This window comes from Callithrix jacchus, chromosome Y, assembly GCF_049354715.1.
Source record: "Callithrix jacchus isolate 240 chromosome Y, calJac240_pri, whole genome shotgun sequence".
In the NCBI taxonomy this organism is placed as follows: domain Eukaryota; kingdom Metazoa; phylum Chordata; class Mammalia; order Primates; family Cebidae; genus Callithrix; species Callithrix jacchus.
Window position 1 is genome coordinate 8,953,259 of NC_133525.1, and position 21,656 is coordinate 8,974,914.

Below are 21,656 nucleotides of genomic sequence, written 5' to 3' on the forward strand. Positions count from 1 at the left end.
TATGCCTTTCTCTTTTTAATTTCTGTTTGTTTGTTTTTTTTTTTTTCCAGCATAGATGACTAAGGGAAAACACAGACATGCAGAGGTGAGGGTAATGGGGGTGGATCCATGAAATACAAGAATGCCAGCGGGTCCATGCATGGACTCTCTGTCCCTTGATGACCCAGGATATGGACAGTGTTGTTGATGTTTACATCTTCAGATGGATTAAGCTTTTCTCCAAGATTATTAGGTCAGGAGTCAATATTGTTTGTAACTAACACATTGCGGGTGCATTTTGTTCCTTGCCAACTATAGTGAGGATCTCTTCTCGCTAATGCAGGGCACTGTATATTGTTTCTGGAGCCCAGGGCCCTTTTACTTTCTGTGGGCATGCTTTTTTTTTTCCAGCGTACTTTGCAGAAGGTTAATAATGTAAAGAGAAGGAACCCGAAGTGGCAGATCATGTGTTACAGGCCTCACGCAGGAGGACAAAACATAACAGCCTTCATTCCGGAGTGAGTGACTGGTAGCCAGGAACATCTGCGTCCACGCACAGGACAAGGAGTTGTCTCTGCCGCAGAGGGGGAGGGGGATTTCAGTGGTGGGTCCAGAACTTGCTTCTCCGATCTCAGATAAAACAGTTCCAACAGGAGCATCCGCGTTGGCGAGGCACTAAGGGAGTGCTAAGGTTCCTGTGCCGTACGGACTCTGGTCACCACAGCTTCTGTGAGAAGAGCTGTGCTGTCTCAGGGAAGAGGGTTTGAACAGTCAAAGTTCTTGCAGTTTTTGTGCTGCCTTCCATATGCATTACGGACCTCCTGCTGGGTATCAGCAGTTGAGCTTTGAAAATCCATAGCCCAGTTTTGCCCCTGTTCCCATGCAGACAGCTGAGGCTCCTGAGTGAGAGCGTTGGCCTCCTCTGACTGCTGTCCCCATGACCCACCAAGGCAGGAGAAACGGGTTTTCTCAGCAACTTACTCTGTAAACAGCGGGAACTCTTTGGCTCCCTCAAGCTGTCCTCTATGCTTCCCTGTGCTGGTCAAAGGACACTCCTGCACAATAGAGTAGCCCGACGGTGGGAGTCGGCAGCAGATTGGTGTGTACACTCAGGGCAGCTCAGACTGGGAAATGTCTAGGGACTTGCCTGTTACCAGGACATCACGAAGGGTCTTGCCCCAACCTTAGTGCCTGAGAAAAAAGTGAGGAAAGGGTCTTGCCATGATTTTTCTAGGAGGGAGCTACGTAACGAGAAGATCATAAGTAAATCCCAGGACTTGTTTTGGGATTGGTCTGTTGTAAAGTGGTGGTAGGGGAAGACCTTGCCCCAGGGAAGAGAGTAAACCAGCAACTGTCCCTGTGGACGGGAGTGCCAGGGCCTGGTGCCTCAGGCATATTGGCCACCCCTCAAAGTGAATGCAGCTGACTGGCCTTCTTCGACTCCTGCTTGCAATTCAGTCTAGTGATTTCACATGGGTCCCGAAGTCATAATTTCTTATCAGAGAAAGTGCTCAACTGTACCATCGGTCTAATAAAAACAATCAGACATCTTTTCTTGGTGCTATGTAAACTTTTGGAAAATATTACTTTGGCCAGTGTGCTGCCCACACCTTCAATCCCAACACTTTGGGAGGCCAAGGTGTGTAGATCAGCCGAGATCTGTAGTTCGAGGCCAGACTGACCAACACGGAGAAACCCAATCTCTACTAAAAACAGAAAATTGGCCAGGCGTGGTGGTGCATGCCTGAAATCCCAGGTACTCGGAAGGCTGAGGCAGGAGAATCACTTGAAACCTTGGAGGAGGACGTTGAGGTGAGCCGAGATCACAGCACTGCACTCCGCCTGGGCAGCAAGGCTGAAACCCCATCTAAAAAAGAATGTATTTTAAGCTCTGGGGAACACGGACATGTGTGCAGCTTGGTTACATAGGTAAAAGTGTGTCACGGCGGTTTGGTGCAGCTGCCAAACCATCACCTAGGTATTAAGGCCACCACGATTTAGCTATGGCTCCTGATGCTCTTCCTCCCACTACTTACCCTGAGAGGTGCTGGTGTGTGATATTGTTGTCCCTGTGCCCATGTGTTCTCATCTTTCAGCTCCCACTTAGGAGTGAGAACATGCGGTGTTTGGCTTTCCGTTCCTGTGTTAGTTTGCCGAGAATGAGGGTTTCCAGCTCCACAGACGTCTTCGCAAAGGACATGGTGTCATGTGTGCACGTATTTCTCCAGGCTTTCCTAGAAAGACAGAGCACACTGCTACACCCACATACATAGCAGCATGATTGACAACGGCCCAAAGATGGAAGTAGGCCACGTGTCAATCCATGGATGAACAGGTGAATGGAATGGGCTCTGTGCACATTCCATCGTGGAATACTATACAGCCAGGAAAAGGGATGAGGCTCAAACACAGGTGGCAGTGTGGATGAACCTTGAAGACAGCAGGCTCAGTGAGAGACGACAGACATGAAAGGCCACATAGCATATGACTTCATTTATCTAAAATGTCTAGAACAGCCACAGATTTCACAGAGACAGAAACTAGAACTCTTGAGTGGCAGGGACTAGGAAGGTGGAATGGGGAATTGGTGTTTCTCTTCTTTTCTTTCTTTCTCTTTGTTTGAGAGGCAGTCTCGCCCTGTCACCCAGACTGGAGTACAGTGGCTCCATCTTGGCTCAGTGCAGCCTCCGTCTCCCGGCCTGGAAATTGGCAATTCTCTGCCTCAGCCTCACGAGTAGCTTGGAATTACAGGTGCGTGCCACCACGCTCAGCTGATTTTCGCATTTTAGTAGAGACAGGGTTTCACCTGTTGGCCAGAATGGTCTTGACCTCTTGACCTCCTGATCTGCTGGGGTTACAGGCCTGAGCCTCCTTGCCCGGCCTGGAAATTGGTGCTTACTGTGGACGGAGTTTCTGATTGGGAAGATGGAAGGCGATGGTGATGATGGTTGCATAATTATTTCAAGGTACTTATTACCAGTGACTTGGACTGTAAACTGGCTGAAATGATAGGCATCACATTATCTGTGCTCTACCACAATGTTGAAAAATTATATTGCTATTGACAGGAAAAGATGCTTTCTTTGTGGAAAAGGATAGCATTTAGCTGGCAACAGTGAACATTGCCCAACATTTAAAACATATATACATATGTTTTATATATTGAGTATATTTTATATATAGTATATTTTATATATATTATATATTTGTTTAGTATATTTTATATATATTATATATATATTTAGTATATATATATATACTAACATATAATATATAGTATATTTTATATATAGTATATTTTATACATATTATATATATATGTTTGTATATTTGAGATGGAGTCTCACTCTGCCACCCAGGCTGGAGTACAATGGCAGGATCTCATGTCACTGCAACCTCTGCTTCCCTGGTTCAAGCGATTCTCCTGCCTCAGCCTGCCAAGTAGCTGTGATTACAGGCACCCACCACTACGGCCGGCTAAGTTTTCTATCTGTAGTAGAGATGGGGTTTCACCGTGTTGGTCAGCCTGGTCTCAAACTTCTGACCTCAGATGCGCCCTGAGACCTGGACTGCTCACCTGACATTTTTTTCTGTTCCATCTCAGATGGCCAAACTCCCTTGGGTGGTACTGCAGTGGATTGAGACACAGGCCCTGGCTGATGATCTGGGCTACTGGGGAAATTTTGGGGGACAGATCGGGCCGTGGTTCGAAGCCAATTCTCCAGAGGCCTGGGATTAATCGGCAAGGTCCTCTCCCAGGATCCCCACAGTGGCCCCACCTCAGCAATCCTGCCCGACCCTGGGCAGTCATGGTGCACCAACCAGCTGACGAAGCTGAGGTAGGCGGTATTCCGCCTACAGCTGGGGGCTTTACCTCCATGACCCCGGAACCACTGGACTGCAGTGGAATGAGAAACCCTGTACCCTGGAGAAAGAGGAGTCGGGATGGCCCATGCCAGGCATATCCTGCCACATACCACCTCCTATACCATGCCGGGAGGCACTCCTTACTGAAAGTGCAACAGGATAATCCTTAATGATCACTTCACTGTGGAGGTAAAGGCTGTAAGGAGAAGAAAACCCCTCATCCTGTGGCCCATTACTGGAGATGTCTGAGTTCCTCAGCCTGCATGGCTGAGGAGAAAGGGGACAGACTCAAAGGGACCATACCATCTAGTTGGACTGAGGTGGCACATGTGTTTCGCCTTCCCAGCTCTCCCCTGACATATGCTGGGGCCTCAGGGGGACCCCACCCTGACCCAGACACATGAGCCCTCACCAAGACCCAGTCCCCATTGCCTGACCTGCAAATGCATCATGTAGCTAAGCAAGACTTCATTGTGCTTCCTGATGCGGGAAGCATCAGGATCTGGGTGGGCTGCACAATCTGCCTGGAGTTAAGGAGCTTCCATACGATTGGCTGGGCGTGCCACAAAACAGAAGTTTTGTTGGTGCGTCCAAGGTTGGTGCTCCAACTTTGCCGGAGCACCAAGAGTGTAGGGCAGGGCTATCCCCAGAACTCTGACCTGGAACCCTTTCGTGGTGGTCCTCTCTCACTGTCCGGAGTTGGGGCACTGATGTGGCTGTGGTGGTCTTGGGGGCAGGTGGAGCATGACCGAGAAAGCCTATACTAACAGGCAGCCAGGCACAGAAAAAGTGAGTGGGCGCGGTGGCCTGGTGTGAGGTAGCTGCTTCCTAAGGGTTCCTGAGCTGCACGGGTGTTGCTGCTGTCCGGGCGTGCAGTGTCCTGTTCTCCCGGCCTCCCTGAGGAGTGCAACGGAGGTCACACGTGTTCAGGGCCTGCACCCCTTTAGGTGCAGCACAGAAAAAGTGTGCCGGAGGGAATAAAATGCGTGCGGGGTGCCGGTGCCTGCCTTGCAGAGGACAGCAGCCCCGTGCAGCATGAACAGTCTGGACTACCTTGGCTTTCTGAGGTGAGCATACTGGAAACAGGCATGGGGAGCAGGGGTAGTTGAGAGGTTGCCATAGGCAACCAGACTTCCTTTCCTCCAGGGGCTTTGCCAGAGAAATGTGTCCTTGAACTTTCGGCTGGGGGTGAAGGCTTCCTGATGAGGCTACTCCCCCTTGTTAGGGATGAGCTTGGCTCCCCGTCCCTACCCTGTGCTCTCAGGCGGGCAAAAACAAGCTGCCATCCTACCTACCGGACTCTAGCAATGGCCCCCCTCTGGTTCCCCCCCCGCCGCCCCCCAACCCGGAACTCTTGCACCTTTGGCCTGGCCCCACCAAAGCCTGCCTTGGGAAGCCTGAGCTCACCCTCTGCTGCCAGCCATCCCACATGGGCAGTTGCAAGGAGACTGCTCTGGTCCAAAATCCCCAGAGCACATCTTCAAGTCAAGTGGCTTCAGCGAGTTTGCATCTGGCCCAGGAGTGCTGGGGCCGGGGCCATGCTGTGCCCACTGGCCCTCCTGCTGCCGTATGTCAGCCTCCGCCTTTGACAGCCACCACATCCACTACCGCCATTACGTCGTCCACCGCCAGCAGCACCTCCCACCACAAGGCCGCCCCCTGACTCTGTACACTAGTCACCCTCCCATACCTGCAGGCTGAACACAATGGCCTCCTCTGGCATCCCAAAGACACCTGCCTCTGCTGCTGGACACACGCCAGGGAACCCCTACACTGTGGGGAGCAGTCCTTGAAAAACACATGGACTGAGAAACCATTGCTAAATCTACGTGGACCCAGGGCACCTGGGAGGCCCCACTGGGCTGCAGTCCCACGCACGCACCTCGGGGTCCTGGGCCACAGCGGGATCAGCTATGCCCAGCAGCCCAGAGTACACAGGGCCAGGCCCTGGACTTGCAAAGCCCTGATGGCAGAAGTGCACGCTGCTGTTGCCCGCTGGCGGGAACCTCTGGGTCGGTAATGCAGTATCTTGCATGCCACAGTGTGTACACAGTGCATCCATGGGTGACCCTGGCAGCTGGCCTCAGGTGTGCTTAGGACCCAGCACGAGCGGAATGCTTCCAGGAGTCCAGCATCCTTAGGGAGGAAGCATGGCACTCGCCTAGACCTGCCAGGGGTGCAGACAAACTCCACCCCAACGAGGTTCCAGGCGGCTTTCCTCCCAGGGGCCTGCCCCGCCCCACTTCCCCCAAGCCTGCTCCGCTGCCGCCCTTGCCCCGGCAGCCCGCGCTGGTCCCTCCCCCTCTCCTCTGGAATTGCAACATTCAGTACCATCTGCCTGGCCTGCCTAATGAAGTGAGATGTTTCATGTGTTGGCTGTGGGTCAGTGGCCTGCCACACTCATGATGGCAGTTAGGCCGTGGGACTTCCATGCCCGCAATTCCAAAGGGCTCCCTGCCCGCCAGGCCTGCGCGTGAACCCAGCGCCACTGGGCGGAAACTCTGACAGCTCGTCACACGTGGCTTGCCCGAGGAGGGTGGAGCTGCAGGACACCCGGATGCGGCCCCGCCCCGCCCCACCGCGCCCCACCGCGTCCCACCCACCGTCGCACTGATTGGCTGCTGCGGAGAGGCGCAGTTTCCGCTTCTTCCGCTGGGCTGCCGGGGGCTCTTTCCCGCGCAGTCCGGTTCCAGGCGTCTCACACGGCAGCGGGGCTAGAGGCGTTCCAGAGCCAGGTGCCAGCACCCTGAGGGCCCGGTGACCCAGAGGCTGTTTGTCCTACTGAGAAGCACCTGTGGTTTTGTTTCTCCGCTCAGGTTGGTCTCTCGGCAAGAATACAAACGCAGCGAGGTGTTCGGACGTCTTCAGTGAAAGGGGCTGCTGTGGTTTTCAGTGTGTGGGTGTTGAAATATGGGAGGAGACGGTAGAGAGGGGGTCGTCCTTAGTGCTCGTGAGAAACTCATGTTGGTTAAACTCATTGATGTTTCTTGAGGATTCTTCCCTTTACGGTTGGACAAGTCCGATGTGGGGGCAAGGTGTGGGAGACGGACCTCGGGCGCCATTGTTGTCCCGTGCACTTTTTATGGAAACGGTTATTCTCTGTGAATGCGGTCATAAGTCAAATGCACAGGCAGTGTACTTAAGCACTGTGATCAGAAAAACAAACAAACAAACAACCTGTACTTTTACCTAGCACATTGCAAATTTCTGATTTTCTTCACAGGACTTAGCAAATTTTCACATAAATTGCATTACTCTCGGGTATGTACAAGTCTGGAACCATGAATAATCAGTTTAAATTTGCCTCTTTTAAACGTGTAATCGATGACAGTATTTGAAAGGCTTTTCATGTATCTCTGCTACCGTAAGTAATTTAAATGGAAGACGTGTTTGTAAGGGAGATAAATGGCGGTAGATAGCCGAAAACGGAAACAAAGAGATGTGCTTAAGGTTTTGTATTAACCTGGCAAACTGACCTACTCCTGTAATCCCAACATTTTCGGAAGTGAAGATGTAAGAATGACGAGGTCACGAGTTGGAGAGTAGCCTGAGTAACATAACGGGGGTCCTATAACCTGTTGCCATTCAGGCACCAGGGACCGGTTTGGAGGAAGGCAGCTTTTTCACAGACGAGGGGTTGGTAGGGGGAAGAAGGCGGCGAGTGGACATGCTGCCGAGCGGAGAGTCGGCCGCTTGCCAAGGGGCACGGGGTGCGGCGGGGCTTCTGCTCAGAACGGCGTGATGGGGCAGTTTTGGCGGCAGCGGGGTGGAATGGAGTGCAGTGTGTGACAGCATGGTGATAGGGTGGATGGTGTCATGCAGCTGTGGCACCTCACGTCATTCTCAGATGCTACCTTCTCATAAGGAGATGGCCACTGAGATTTCTCGCGTGCCTAGGCCAGAGTACTGCTCCTAGCCTCTGCCGACCTCACGGAGGCGGGGCTCAGAGACTTAGAGTGCTTCACCCCTTAATTTGCAGCCCGGTCCCTGAAAGGCCAAAGATATTTATGGCAGAAAGCCAGAGTTTGTAGATACCCGATCTCGTGTATATTTCCAATCACCAAAAGATTGTACAATATTTAAAATGTTCTCCCCGAAGAAAGCATGTAGGTTAAGCGTGTCATTAAATCATTTATCAAGATATCAGGTGGTTTCCTGTGGCAGTTCCCCCTTAAAGAAACCATCACCTTGGTAGCTTCTTGCTGGCACATCACTTGAGCCCAGAAGATTCAAAGGTGGTCAGCATGGGACAACCTGGGTCTATTTAAAGACACACACGCGCGCGCGTGCACACACACACACACACACACACATCCCTGCACACACCCCTGCACACATACACACACAAACACACCTACACAGCTCTGTTAGCTACATGGGGCCACCTGGATCTATGTTGAAAACACACACGCACACCCCAACTCTGGTAGCAGGCCACTGTTGTCCCAGCTACTTGGGAAGCTGACATGTGACAGGATCACTTGAGGCTGGCCGGAGGAGGCTGCAGGGAGCAGTGCACATTGGCATCAGGAATCTTACCTCTTTACAACAATTGTACTTCATAAAAGCTACAATTTTCAACGAAAACTATTTAAATTGGGGAATCCTGTGTATTTCCACTTTGTAAAATTAGAATAGCTTCCCTTTTCTGGTTTTACTAAAGAGATTTTCTCAGGTATGCAGTGAAATATACCATTAAGCCATGAAGCCATTCCCCCTTGTGCTCTTTATGTTACCGGTATAGGAAGTAAGATACATTAAAATAGGACAGCCCCGTTAAGGGAATTTCACATCAGTTTTCAACACAGGATGTAAAAAAATTTAATATTTTCACCTTGTTATTATTATCTAAATATAGATTTATTTTTTTACCATTTACAGCAAAATTATGGAAGCAGGTTGCCTTGGCAAGCTGTTCGTTGGTGGGCTCAGTAGAGAAGCCACTGAAGAGACGCTAAAAGCAGTATTTGAGAGACATGGTCCCGTTTCTGAAGGTAACCCTTAAAGCCAACATACAGGTTTTGTCCCCAAAGTAAACATATACTTAATATCTGTAATTGTTTACATAATTTTCTGTTTGTATTTAATCTCTTGTTTTGAAGTTTCTATTCGTTATTCAGGATATTCTCATGGCAGCAGGTGAAGGGTCTGTGGTAAAGTTCACCTGCATAGTACGGCCAGTGGGGCGCAGTGGCTCACGCCTCTAATCCCAGCACGTTGGGAGGCCGAGGCGGGTGGATCACGAGGTCAAGAGATCCAGACCATCCTAGTCAACACGGTGAAACCCCGTCTCTACTAAAAATACAAAAATTAGCTGGGCACAGTGGCACATGTCTGTAATCCAGCTACTCAGGAGGCTGAGGCAGTGGAATTGCTTGAACCCAGGAGGCGGAGGTTGTGGTGAGCCCAGATGGGGTCATTGCACTTCAGCCTGGGAAAGGAGTGACACTCAGTCTCAATAAAAAGAAGATGAAGAAGGAGAAGAAGAAGAAGAAGAAGAAGAAGAAGAAGAAGAAGAAGAAGGAGAAGAAGGAGGAGGAGGAGGAGGAGGAGGAGAGGAAGAAGCAGAAGCAGAAGAAGAAGAAGAAAAAGAAAAAGAAGAAGAAGAAGAAGAAGAAAAGTGGAAGAAGAACAAGAAGAAGAAGGAGACTCTGAGTTCCAAATTAAGAGCCCATTATTTGTCTGAGAGACAGCTCACCCTGATAATCTCTCAGGCCAGACGAAGGGGCTTGATTTCCCTTTATGCCTTGCGTTAGGTAGGGGAGGTGGAGCCTAGCTGAAGCAGAATTTTACAGACGCAGAACAAGCAAGTTAGATAAGGAACCTGGTACCCAGGGGGCAGGAGGTTCCCAGGATGGTTGGTTGCTAAGGGTATTTGCATCCAAGCATGGAGGAGGTAGCAGGGGGAACTTTTCATAGGCTCAAACCCCGAGGAGGGTATTGAGAGTAGCAGGTAGACTTGCCAAACAGGATGTGGTTACAGTGGTTACAGGTACTGGGAGTAGCTTTGAATGCAGTGTGACCTAGGAATGCACCTCTAGGGGGCCGAGGCAGGGAGGGAGAAGCTAAATGGAGCATGTCAGGCTCACAGCTAAGATGGAGTCAGTTAGGAAAATGGAAGAAAATAGGCTGTTGATAGGGGTGACTCAGTGTGAAGAATCACAGGAAGGATGTGAATTGGAATTTTCTTGTTTCTTGATGTAACATTCAGATAGTTAGTACTATCGTAGTAGGTCCATTCTATAAATGAAAAGGTTTTCATATATTTTAGTTCTCTTGATGAAAGATAGAAGAATGAAGTGCAGAGGCTTCGGGTTCATTACTTTTGAGAACCCTGCAGATGCTGAACTTGCTGCCAGCGAGTGGAATGGAAAGGTAAGTTTCCCTTATTAGTGCTATTCTAAGCCTGTTCTTCAATTAACAGCATATCTAGGTCTTTTCAGTACCAGTACACTTTGAAAATAATATAATGACGTATGAATGGAAATGGATTAGCTATCCTCTTTCTTGGACATATCAATGCAAGTGTAGTTGGAAGGATATTGGAAGGAACATTATATAAATTGCGTTATGGTAATCCAGTTTCTATGTTTTTATTTCAGTCTGAGTGTAAATAGGGTTTGAAAGCTTTTGAACAGCTTTAAAACTTAGAAGGAACTCTGACGAAAATAAGAAACATCAGTCAAGTTTATTAAATGGCTGCTAAAGGAATCACACGTCCAACTCGTAGGGAAATGTCTATAGCACAGAGAAACGGTGGATCGACATCTAGACAGACGTAGAAAATATAAGTCTTTTGTAGATCGACGTCTAGACAGACTATCACAAGAAGTAACGATTCTCTGCCATTTTCTGAAAATACATTCTTGAGAAAGTTCATTTAAACAAGACCGTTACATTTAAGGAAGTGTTAGGTACTTGAAAATAGAAAATAATGCGAGAACATTGAAGCCGGATAACACAACAAGCAACTGACATGTTTGCCCATCCTTGCGCCCTTCTCCTGAGAACTTTTTTTTTTTTTCCTTCTGTAACCGGGGTGACATGCATACCTCGTCACTAGGTAACATGCATACCTTGTTGCTAACTCTTCCAGTGTGTTCCAGCACTTGCTTCGGTCCGAACAGTGCATCACGTCCTGTGGAGTCTTAAATTCTAGGGACTCTGTATTTGTTACAGCTTTAAACTTTTATGCAAGTCTCTTACCTACTGAATTCCTTTACGTTGCATTCAGGATCATTCCCTTGGAGATGCCCTGGAGCTTTTTTATTTTACAACGTTATCCCAATCGGTTTTTAGTTCCTGCTATATGGATGCCATTCCCAGTATGTTTTCCTGGACCTCTTGAGTATTACTCTTCCACGTAAATGTTGCGCAAATGGCAGTTTATCCTTTAAGAACAAGTTAGGTTTCCTGTGTTCTCCCTCAGTGTCTGTTACAGAAATTTTGTGCTCACTGTATTAGGTATTAATCACTTGATCACTAACTTATCTCTATTCACCCATATCCTCTCATATTTTAAGGTGTGGTACAACCTGATAGTTGCTTCGGTTCGTGGTTTCATGCTTGGTATGGGGACAGTTTTGACCTAGGTATCGTAATATTTTGGTATTTCCCCCCAGGTTTCGTGCTCAAGAAGAGTTCATCTGTGTAGATATCTTTTCCAAATTACCTGTCTCACATATTTTATAATGGAAAAGTTAATATAAATGTCATATGCAGACAAACGTTGAGAAGGGAAATAAAGAAGATCCTATAGAGTTTTCACAGGGAGCTTGCAGTTTAAGAAATTGTGTCTGACTTGGAACACTGGGAAGGAAGCGACCATGCGCAAAACTGGGGAAATTATTCTGGGCCGAGAAATAACACAAGATGTCTCAAGATAGGAAGAACTGCTGATTTGGATGCAGCAAGTCTTGGATGGAGTTTAAGATCTTTCCCAAATAACAAAAGCCATGTAATGTTCAAATAGAGTTATTAGCAGAACTCGGTCAAACATTACTTGGGCCTACAGAAAAGATGGAACTGAAGAAAGTTTTTGTGAATTTAATTAGGACAGTAAACCATTTCTCAGAAATAACATGAAGTACTACATTAAGGGTCTTGTTTTAAGACACCTCTAGGCAAAGTAAGAAATGAGTAAGGCAGAAAATATGAATGAGACTAAACAGGGATCACGTTTATTGAGAAAGAACTAGAGTAGATACAGAACTGTAAATCATATTGGGACATTTTGTGTGATTGACAGCAGCAGGATCAAGAAAGTATTCATAATGTATAATGTGACTGATCACTTTGAATAAATAACCTTATGTTTTCAAATGACACATCCTTTCGTATGGGCTCCAGACACCGAGGCTTTTAAATATGTGATGTGAGTGCAAAGGTGAAAGAGATTCTGTATTGTGAAGAAGAGATGGGCGACATTGTCCCGTACAATTTGTCATGGTTTAACTTTTCTAGGTGCAGTTTTTAGTAGCGGAGGCCTTTTCGAGGGAATCGAATAATGGAATTGGTGTTCATTTCTTAACAGAATGCATGGTCCCAGTGATTGTTGCAGGTTTTGCAGTGTTCGCAATGTGGGCATTTCAGGAAAAAGAAAGTTTGTGTTTATTTAGGAGACGACATCTAGAATGTTAATACAGTTGATATAAAAACGTCTGTAAAATATGATTAGTTCAAATGTGGCACTTTTGCTGATGGTATGCTTAATCCTTTCAGTTTGTGGATGGAAAAACAATAAAAGTAGAACAAGCCAAGGAACGGTTTTTTCAAAGTGGTGGCAGGCAGGGAACACTGCGTTTTTCAAGAAAGAGGAGACCCACAGGAGAGCAGAGATCTGCAAGTGGAAGTAGAGGACAGACGAGACGTCGGCATCCCTCACGTGGAGAACGCTTGGGTAACGTTATAAAATATAAAGTCGGAAGCACAGGACTGAAAGACAAAAAGCTTGAAAACGTGGAAATTTCTGAAATTTATTTATATCCTTTATGAACAGAAAACTAACTGTTAATGAGCAACATTATTGATGAATACTAAAAGTGGAATGATTAAACTAATATCTGAAACTGGTTCTAAACTCCGAATTACTTTGCATCGAAGTAAGACACGTTTCAAATTGAATGGAGTTTATGAATCTTGATTACATGTTCTCCACAGATTTTCCACTCAACACGTTTCCATTAGTTGTACTTTAGAGTTACTTATTTTGGGTCTCAGAATTTCATGTGGGTTGTGTTATCCAAATGCCATGAAACCTAGAAGCCCTTCCAATGGGACATTAGTAACTGCGCAGTAGAGGACTTACTTAACAATATTTGTTTGTGTGTGTGAGTGTGCGTGCGCGCGCGCACGTGTGTGTGTGTAAACATGTACACAATACAGAACCGTTTCGGTTTTGATACGGAGAATGTGTAAATAGGCCTGCCATAAAGCATTTTCCATTCATGGAGTATAGAACTGCAACGTCTCAAATGATTCTGTGACTCAGAAATGCCAGAAACCGTGGCTTCACAGATACGTATGTGTCTTTCTTTGCTGGAGGAAGAGCTTCTGAAAATGGTATTTAAGATTGGTTTACTCAGTAGGACAGAGGGCTTAATTTTTACTTAGAAAAAGAAACCATGTATTGAGAAAATACCTGTTGGTTAACTTGTTTTATCAATTAACCAACCATCAAAGATCTAATATTTAGTTTGGAATTTTAATTGCTAGCCATGTAATATATGGGAGAGATATTTTCTAAATTTGAAACTGCGGTGTTCACTTCATTTTAAGAGGCAGGTCTTTTTGTCATTTTTGATTGCAATTAATCTCGAGGGTGAAGATTATTAATACTGTGCATGCATGAGAACGTGTATATTTTTACATGTGACACCACCAAGGAATTGGAATATGCCTCACACTTGTTTGTAGATACGTAAAAGAATATTATTATTTAATACGTGATTCTTAAAGATTATTAAAACTGATCATGGGCTAAGAGTAAAAGTGGTATGTTATAAAGAACTATAAGAATTCTGTGTTACGTTCATAAATTTGCAGATGACATATCTTTCTGAGGTGTCACTGTATCGTTGTATATATAACTGAGATTCCTTGAGTGTAGTTAGGTTTATGTTTATTATATGATTTGAAAATGGTTTCATAATATCAGAAGGATATGAACAGTAATTTATCGTTGATCTCCTAACTTTTTTTTTGTTTGATTATATTTTTGTATTTAGTCAATAGGCTTCTGCTGTGAGCTCCCTCTCCACTTATCCCACTTGTCTTTCTCACACCAATATACAGTGTTCCTTGAGTGTTTATTTTATAGATGTTTAAATGGATTTTGATATTTTGAAACTGCACTGATTTGGTATACCAATTCTACATTCCTTAGCATAGACCAACGTGAATGTTTAAGATTACAATACGTAGGGAAGATTTAGAAGTATCTCCTGCTCAGCCATTTAAGAAATGTTGGTGTTACTGAACTGACAAGATTTTCTTTGAAATACAGATGGTGGTGAATCCACTCGTGATCTCAACGTGAGTTCTTTCAGGGGAACTTTTCCAGTCGAGAGCCGTCCATCTTCAGCGAGCGGAGGTCCTCATCCTAAAAGATCTGCTCCTTTTACTGTGGCTAGAAGCAATAGTGGGATGGGAGGTCGAGGTAAATGCCACCTGATGGAATTCCGTCATTTTTGTATGACTGAAAATGAGCCCTTTGAACTGAAGGCTTAACTTAAAGTTCGAGAAACAAAACAGATGTGACACATACATTGGCATATTTACTGTTTGAACACTTTGATATAACACTTTCCATCTCACTGCCTAAGTTACAGCTTTATGGTGAAGAAACACTTGAGCTTCAAATGTCACATAAAAAAGGGATTACAGTGAGGGCAACACTCCTTTTAACGCTGTATTCGCTAGAGAATGCCTTTTAATTTTTCTTGAAGTTCCTGGTAGTATACTTTGAGGTCATCTTCTTAATTCTATCAATTCTTCCATTTCCTAGGTTCCTTTGCATTGGACCACTGGTGTTCCGATGTCCAAATTGTATGTTCAGTTTCTTTGTTGGGTTGAAGTACTGCCTTCACCAGGCCAGAGTGCACTGGCCAGATGATGGCTCATTGATGCCTCACATTCTGGGTCTCAAGCGGTTACTCTCCATAAGCTGCCTGCTGTTGCTGCAGCTAGTGGCATGCACCAGCACACCTATGAAATTGTTTTTTAAATACATATTTTGGTAGAGACAGGATCTCACTACCTTGTCCTAGTTGACATTAAATCCCTGAGCTCAAGCAGTCGACTTGCCTCAGTCTCCCACACTGGCCCACGCTGTGAGCCATTGTGCCTGGCCATCCAGATTCTGAGACCCCAGCAATGCTTATGTGAGAGGCATTCTGACCGGTTTTTAGGATGCTAAGAGCATCCTCAGACATGCATGTTGGACAAGAGCGTGTCCGACATTTTGAGCTATGTGCATGTCACAGAAGTGCAGAGTTGTGAAATATAGGAAGGGCTGTCAATTAAGACGGTACAGGGATGTTTAAACATTAACACAAGATACTTAGTGTAGGACTTGAAGTTGTTTGAGGGGAGATTTCCGAACTAAGCAACGTGAGGCAAGCAGTAGGGTTGAATAGAAGTAATAGTTGTGCGAAGGAGAAGTGTAAGTTTTCAGAGCGAACAGAAGAAAACCAGACAATAAAGTAACAGCTCTCAGCAAAGAACTCATTAAGCAAAGTAACAGCTCTCAGCAGAGAATTTTAGGCAGAACACATTAAAATTCTTACTCTTAGCCCTCCATGATAATATGGAGAAAATGAAAACATTGCATTTTCAACTTTATCTTTTGTAGTGGAGGATCAGTGAAGTTAGGTATCTGCCGACCTCAACATGCACAAGTCAGCACATTTTCTTTAAAACTTTAGCCACCGGACACATCATAGGTAGAAGGCTGACCTCTAAGAATCTGCACATGAAGAGTATATTAAAGAGGCTTTTTCTATTTTGAGAGCAGCATAATGATGTAATTAGCACTGTAATAGTACTGCTTATTGCCAGGAGAAGAATTCTTGGCCATCATTAGAAAACCTGCACTAGTACATTTTAATTTTTCAACCTCTATGATGGGGACAGTCACTTAGACAGCAAGGAGAACACTTAGGTGGAATCATACCATGCAGCCATTCGAGGGTTGCAGTGTTTGTGCGAGTGAGATACACTGACCAACATGGGTAAGTTTCCTTTCTTGAGCCGAGAAAGCACAAACGTGGAAACTTTACAATCAGCGAAGACTTTGATGGTTTTACAGGTTTTGCCTGTGTCATTACTAGACGTAGGCGATTCGTGTGAGAAGGAAAATAATAACTAAGGGTTATAAGCCATTGAAAGTGAATCTTTACCTCAGTATTAGTGTAGGGCTTAAGTGTGTAAGAACTGGCCTTGCAGGAATGAAGAGATAATTCACAGCCGTAAGAAGGTATTCATGGTGTCATGAATTTCTGGCGACCTAGAGAAAGAAGAACTGAGTCATTGGAGAAATATCTTGTAACAGTTGTCATAGAAACCAAGTAACAGTGTTTCAGGTTTTGTGCTGGTTACATGACATTTAATCATGTTAAATTTGCAGGTTCCCCATCACGTGGAAGAGGGAATTACCGAGGTCCTTCACACGGAATGTCAGTCTCTTCCTGGAGACGTGACCGTATGTCACCAAAACATGGTGGTTATGCAACTAAGAATAGGTAAAGGAAAAATGAAAAACTAGTCTGTTGCGGTTTTAGTGATGAAATTCACGTAAGGAAATTGAACATTTTAAGGTAAACCGTCGAGTGGTTTACATGCTGTGTTGTGCAACAACCACCTCCGTCTAGTTCCAAAACCTCTTCATCGCTCCGCACTGCAACTCCCTTGCCAGTTAAGCAGTCCCTGTCATCTTCTGTTTTCCCTCAGCTGCTAATAAACTCCAGTCTGTTTTGTTTGTGAACTGACGTGTTCTGCCTGCTTCGTGGTCATGGGCTGAAACACGACTCGACTTTTGTATCTGTTTTCTTTCTGCCTCATGTCCTGAAGTTTCATTCACATCATACATAGCACTTCAGTTGTTTCACAAGCTGTTAACCCATTCTTTTGTTTGCGTGTTTCCGCCACACTATTCTTATGCAAACGTTTGTTTGAGTACACTTACTCAGTGCCGGGTATGTACCAGTGATAATTCTTGGTCTACTGTTAATCTTTTCTGTTTTGAGGCCCCACCACTGATGCACTCCGTAGTAGCTGCATCATTTTCCGTTCCGGCAAGCATTGTATCAGGATTCCAGTTTATCCGCATTCGCTCACAGTCTTGGTGTTCCGAGCATTTTGAAATGTATAGCCATTTTAGTATGGCTGAAATATGATCTCATACTTGGAATTTCAAGTGAATTTTCTCAATAACTATTGATGACTGTCAGTTCCACCTGTCTTTTGGGTATTTCCATGTTGCATTTAGAGAAGTGCCCAGGCCTTTGTATATGTCTGGCCTTTATTTCATTTAAGCTGCAAATAAGTTATGTTTTTGATACTAGAAGCTGACAACTTAAAATTTGTTTCTTCAACTTATGCAATCAGAAGTAATCCAAGTTTCCGAGACACCAAGGAATATGCTTCGATTCGCAGACACCGTGCATACCGTGATCACGCTCGTTCTAGACAGGATAAAGGTCCCACCAGAGGATATAGGTATTATAACATTTTTCGCTTTTGTCCAACAGATTTCTTAAATTTTTCATTCTGACAGTGTCAATCTTTTTTTTTTTTTTTTTTAATTTAGTGGTCATGATGGCTACGGAAGGCATGGTGGTAGAGATCATTTTGAACGTCCTGGTAGCAGTCCTAACGGAGCGTCATATCAGACATATAGTAAGTCTCCACGTTTGATTTTTCAATTACAGAATCATATTGAATAGACCTGAGTCTGTAAAAGGGAAAGGATAAAGGAAAAATATAACATGTTTAAACACCGAGAGTTTTGAACAGTAGAAGGCTTAGAGAGTTTTACGAAACTGCAGTAGTACATTTTAGTTTTTCCACCTTTAAGATAGGGGCAACCACGTAGAGACCAAGGAGAGCATTTAGTTGGAATCATAGCATGCAGCCATTCGAGGGTTGCAGTATGTGTGTGAGTGAGATGCACTGAACAACATGGGTAAATTTCCTTTCTTGAGCCGAGAAAGCACGAACGAGGAATGTTTACAATCAGCGAAGACGTTGATGGTTTTACGTGTTTTGCCTGTGTCATTAATAGACGTGGGCGATTCATATGAGAAGGAAAATGATAACTAATAGTTATAAGCCATAGAAAGTGAACCTCTACCCAAGTATTAGTGTGTGGCTTAAGTTTGTAAGAACTGGCCTTGTAGGAATCAAGGGATAATTCAGAGCCGTAAAAAGTATTCATGATGTCATGCATTTCTGGCGACTTAGGGAAAGAAGAATTGATTCCTTGAAGAAATATAACAGTTGTCTCAGTGAACAGGTAATAGTGTTTCAGGTTCTCTGCTGTTTCCGTAACGTTTAATCATGTTAAATTTGCAGGTCCCCCATCACGTGGAAGAGAGTTTTACGGAGGAGGCCCTTCACGCGGAATGTCAGTCTCTTCCTGGAGACGTGACCGTGTGTCAGGAAAAGATGATGGTTATGCAACTAAGACTAGGTAACAGAAAAATGAAAAACTAGTGTGTTGTGGTTTTAGTGATGAAATTCACGTAAGGAAATTGAACACTTTTAGGTAAACCATTAAGTGGCATTTATTACATGCTGTGTTGTGCGACAGCCACCTCCCTCTAGTTCCAGAACCTCTTCATCACTCCGCACTGCAACTCCCTTGCCAGTTAAGCAGTCCCTTTCATCTTCTGTTTTCCCTCAGCTGCTAAAAAACTCCAGTCTGTTTTGTTCGTGAACTGACCTGTTCTGCCTGCTTCATGGTATTGGGCTCAAACACGACTCGACTTTGGTATCTCTTTTCTTTCTGCCTCATGTCCTGAACTTTCATTCACATCATAGCACTTCCCTTGTTTCACAGGCTGTTAAGCCATTCTTTTGTTTGTGTGTTTCCTCCACACTACTTTTATACACACGTTTGTCTTAGTACACTTACTCAGTGCTGGGTATGTACGAGGGATAATTCTTGGTCTGATGTTAATTTTTTTGTTTTGAGGCCCCACCACATTTCTCCGTAGTAGCAGCATCATTTTCCGTTCCGGCAAGCATTGTATCAGGATTCCAGTTTATCTGCATTCTCTGACAGTCTTGGTGTTCCTAGCATTTTAAAATGTATAGCCATTTTAGTATGGCTGAAATACGATATCTCTTGGGTTTTGAAATGCATTTTGAGAATAACCAATTATGGGTATCAGTTCCACCTGTCTTTTGGGTATTCGCATGTTGTACTTGGAGAAGTGACTAGGCCTTTATATATGTCTGGCCTTTATTGTATTTAACCTGTAGATAAGTTGTGTTTTTGATACTAGAAGTTGACAACTTAAAATTTGTTCTTCAACTTTTGCAATCAGAAATAATCCAAGTTTCCGAGACACCATGGAATATGCTTCGATGAGTAGACACAATGCATACCGTGATCACGCTCCTTCTAGACAGGATAAAGGTTCCACTAGAGGATACAGGTATTATAACATTTTTCGGTTTTGTCCAATAGATGTCTTAAATTGTTCATTCTGACAGTGTCAAACTTTTTTTGTTTAATCTAGTGATCATGATGGCCACGGAAGGCATGGTGGTAGAGATCATTTTGAACGTCGTAGTAGCAGTTCTAACAGAGCGTCATATCAGATACATAGTAAGACTCCACGTTTGATTTTCCAGTTACAGAATTATATTGAATAGACCAGAGTTTTTAAACGAGAAAGTATAAAGGAAACGTACAACATGTTTAAATATTGAGCGTTCTGAACAGTAGAAAGCTTAGAGAACGGTACGAAGCTTAAAACCTCAGTTTTAATTGAGGGCCGGTTCAGAATGAAATTCCTTGAACTTGGAAATACTGCTCTTACGGCTCTTTTCAGTAGAGCCTTGTGAACAATGCAGAAATAAAGAGTCTCCTGTCAATAAAGACAGATGAATGCTAATGTTTCCAAATAGTACTTTATCTGATTCATGCTTTAGTGATGCCAGTAAAAATGTTTACATGTATTTTAACATAAGTTCCGTAATTTTATTAACCCCACAGGGACGTCTCGTGGTGCAGCACCTGCACAGGGGCCTCGGAAGACTTATGGTGGAAGCAGTTTCCCTGATGATAACAATGCGCGAGATAGGTATGGCAGAAGTCGGGAGAAGTACTCAAGGAGCCATGGTGATTTCTCTTCCACTGATGCTGAGCATTGTGGCAGAAAAGAACCAACGTGTCCACCGTCTGTGGAGAGAATGAACCGTGCTTCTCCTGAAGCACATGGGAGCTCAAGAGATGGGACACCTAAGGGAGAGGATGGGGGAAGGCGATCTGAAAAAGGAGACTGAAGGTGCTGCTAAAAATCATGATTATTGCATACCAGACCTTGATGTTGAATGGCAAATCAATATGTGGTTTCTGCATTATTACCTGAGTATCACTATAAGAAATAGGTTGTTTTGGGGAGGGAGGGGAGATACTTCCTTCATGAATGTTTTTGAGGTATTAAGCTAAAAGCTTATTTTTTGCAAGTAATTTTACAACTGTTAGTGCCAACTGAATTGAAAACTATTCTGCTTTGATGTAATGTCCGTTTTAACATTTCCGGAATAAAATTTTCCATGTAATATAAAATGCCTGATTTTATTGCTACACATGCTTAAACGCAAATGACGGAGGAGAGTAAACTGCGGTGTTGAGAGATTTCTTCATTTGTTTGCACCTAAGCTGAAACAAGACTAGGCATCTCTGTCCAGATTCCGTTGGAATGTGTACAGGTTTCCTACCTGGGCTGTGTTTCTTTAGTTTATCCCTGTATTCCCAGCACTTTGGGAGGCCTAAGCAAGTGGACCACAAGGTCAGGAGATTGAAACCATCCTCGCTTACAGGGTGAAAGCCAGTCTCTAATAAAAATACAGAAAACTAGGCAGGCATGGTGGCACACGGCTGTAGTCGCAGCTACTCTGGAGGCTGAGTCAGGAGAACTGCTTGAACTCAGCAGGCGGCCCACCTCTTTGGGAGGCCTAAGCCAGTGGACCACAAGATCAGGGGATTGAAACCATCCTCGCTTACAGAGTGAAAGCCAGTCTCTAATAAAAATACAGAAAATTAGGCAGGCATGGTGGCACATGGCTGTAGTCGCAGCTACTCTGGAGGCCGAGTCAGGAGAACTGCTTGAACTCAGGAGGCGGACGTTGCAGTGAGCTAGGATTACACTGCTGCACTTCCACCTGGGGGACAGGGTGAGAATGTGTCTCAAAGAAAAATGTAGCGGTTTTGGCCAGGCCAGGTGGCTCACTCCTGTAACCCCAACACATTGGACACATCAAAAGGTTAATTTTCAGAAGGCTTCAGAAAGACTACTGAACTAATCTCAAACTAAACGATTTGCCCTTTAAGGGATACTAAAGGATAAAGGAAAGCATTAGGTGGGTTTTGTTGCTGAAGTTGAAGGTACCCAGAACATTCTTCTTGTAGCATTCTGTGACTAGAGGGCACAATGGTTATGAAAAACTATTTCCACCTTACTCAAAAGTGAGCCAGCTAAATTTCCTAAATACATAGCTTAATGATATTAATCGTTCCGAAAAATTGGAAAATCAATGTCTTTCATGAACTAACATTAATTATTTCTTGAAATACTTGC

At 44.7% G+C, this 21,656-nt stretch overlaps 1 protein-coding gene across 1 annotated transcript; it reads left to right on the forward strand.

The window, feature by feature from the left end:
* Positions 1-6,524: 6,524 nt before the first annotated feature.
* LOC128930758 (RNA-binding motif protein, Y chromosome, family 1 member B-like) lies at positions 6,525-20,713 on the forward strand. The gene is made up of 12 exons (XM_078364535.1): positions 6,525-6,662; positions 8,728-8,840; positions 10,118-10,221; positions 12,568-12,745; positions 14,351-14,503; positions 16,472-16,586; positions 17,452-17,562; positions 17,654-17,742; positions 18,418-18,535; positions 19,395-19,505; positions 19,590-19,678; positions 20,069-20,713. Exons 2-12 carry the CDS (start codon positions 8,735-8,737, stop codon positions 20,356-20,358), a joined length of 1,464 nt encoding a protein of 487 aa, XP_078220661.1. The 5' UTR covers positions 6,525-6,662; positions 8,728-8,734; the 3' UTR covers positions 20,359-20,713.
* Positions 20,714-21,656: the final 943 nt, after the last annotated feature.

Bases quoted from the DNA above. Each gene is read 5' to 3' on its own strand.
- LOC128930758 (XM_078364535.1), top strand. From the start codon at position 8,735: ATGGAAGCAGGTTGCCTTGGCAAGCTGTTCGTTGGTGGGCTCAGTAGA. The intron at 8,841-10,117 runs GTAACCCTTAAA...CATATATTTTAG, and splicing joins ACATGGTCCCGTTTCTGAAG to TTCTCTTGATGAAAGATAGA. The intron at 10,222-12,567 runs GTAAGTTTCCCT...TAATCCTTTCAG, and splicing joins CCAGCGAGTGGAATGGAAAG to TTTGTGGATGGAAAAACAAT.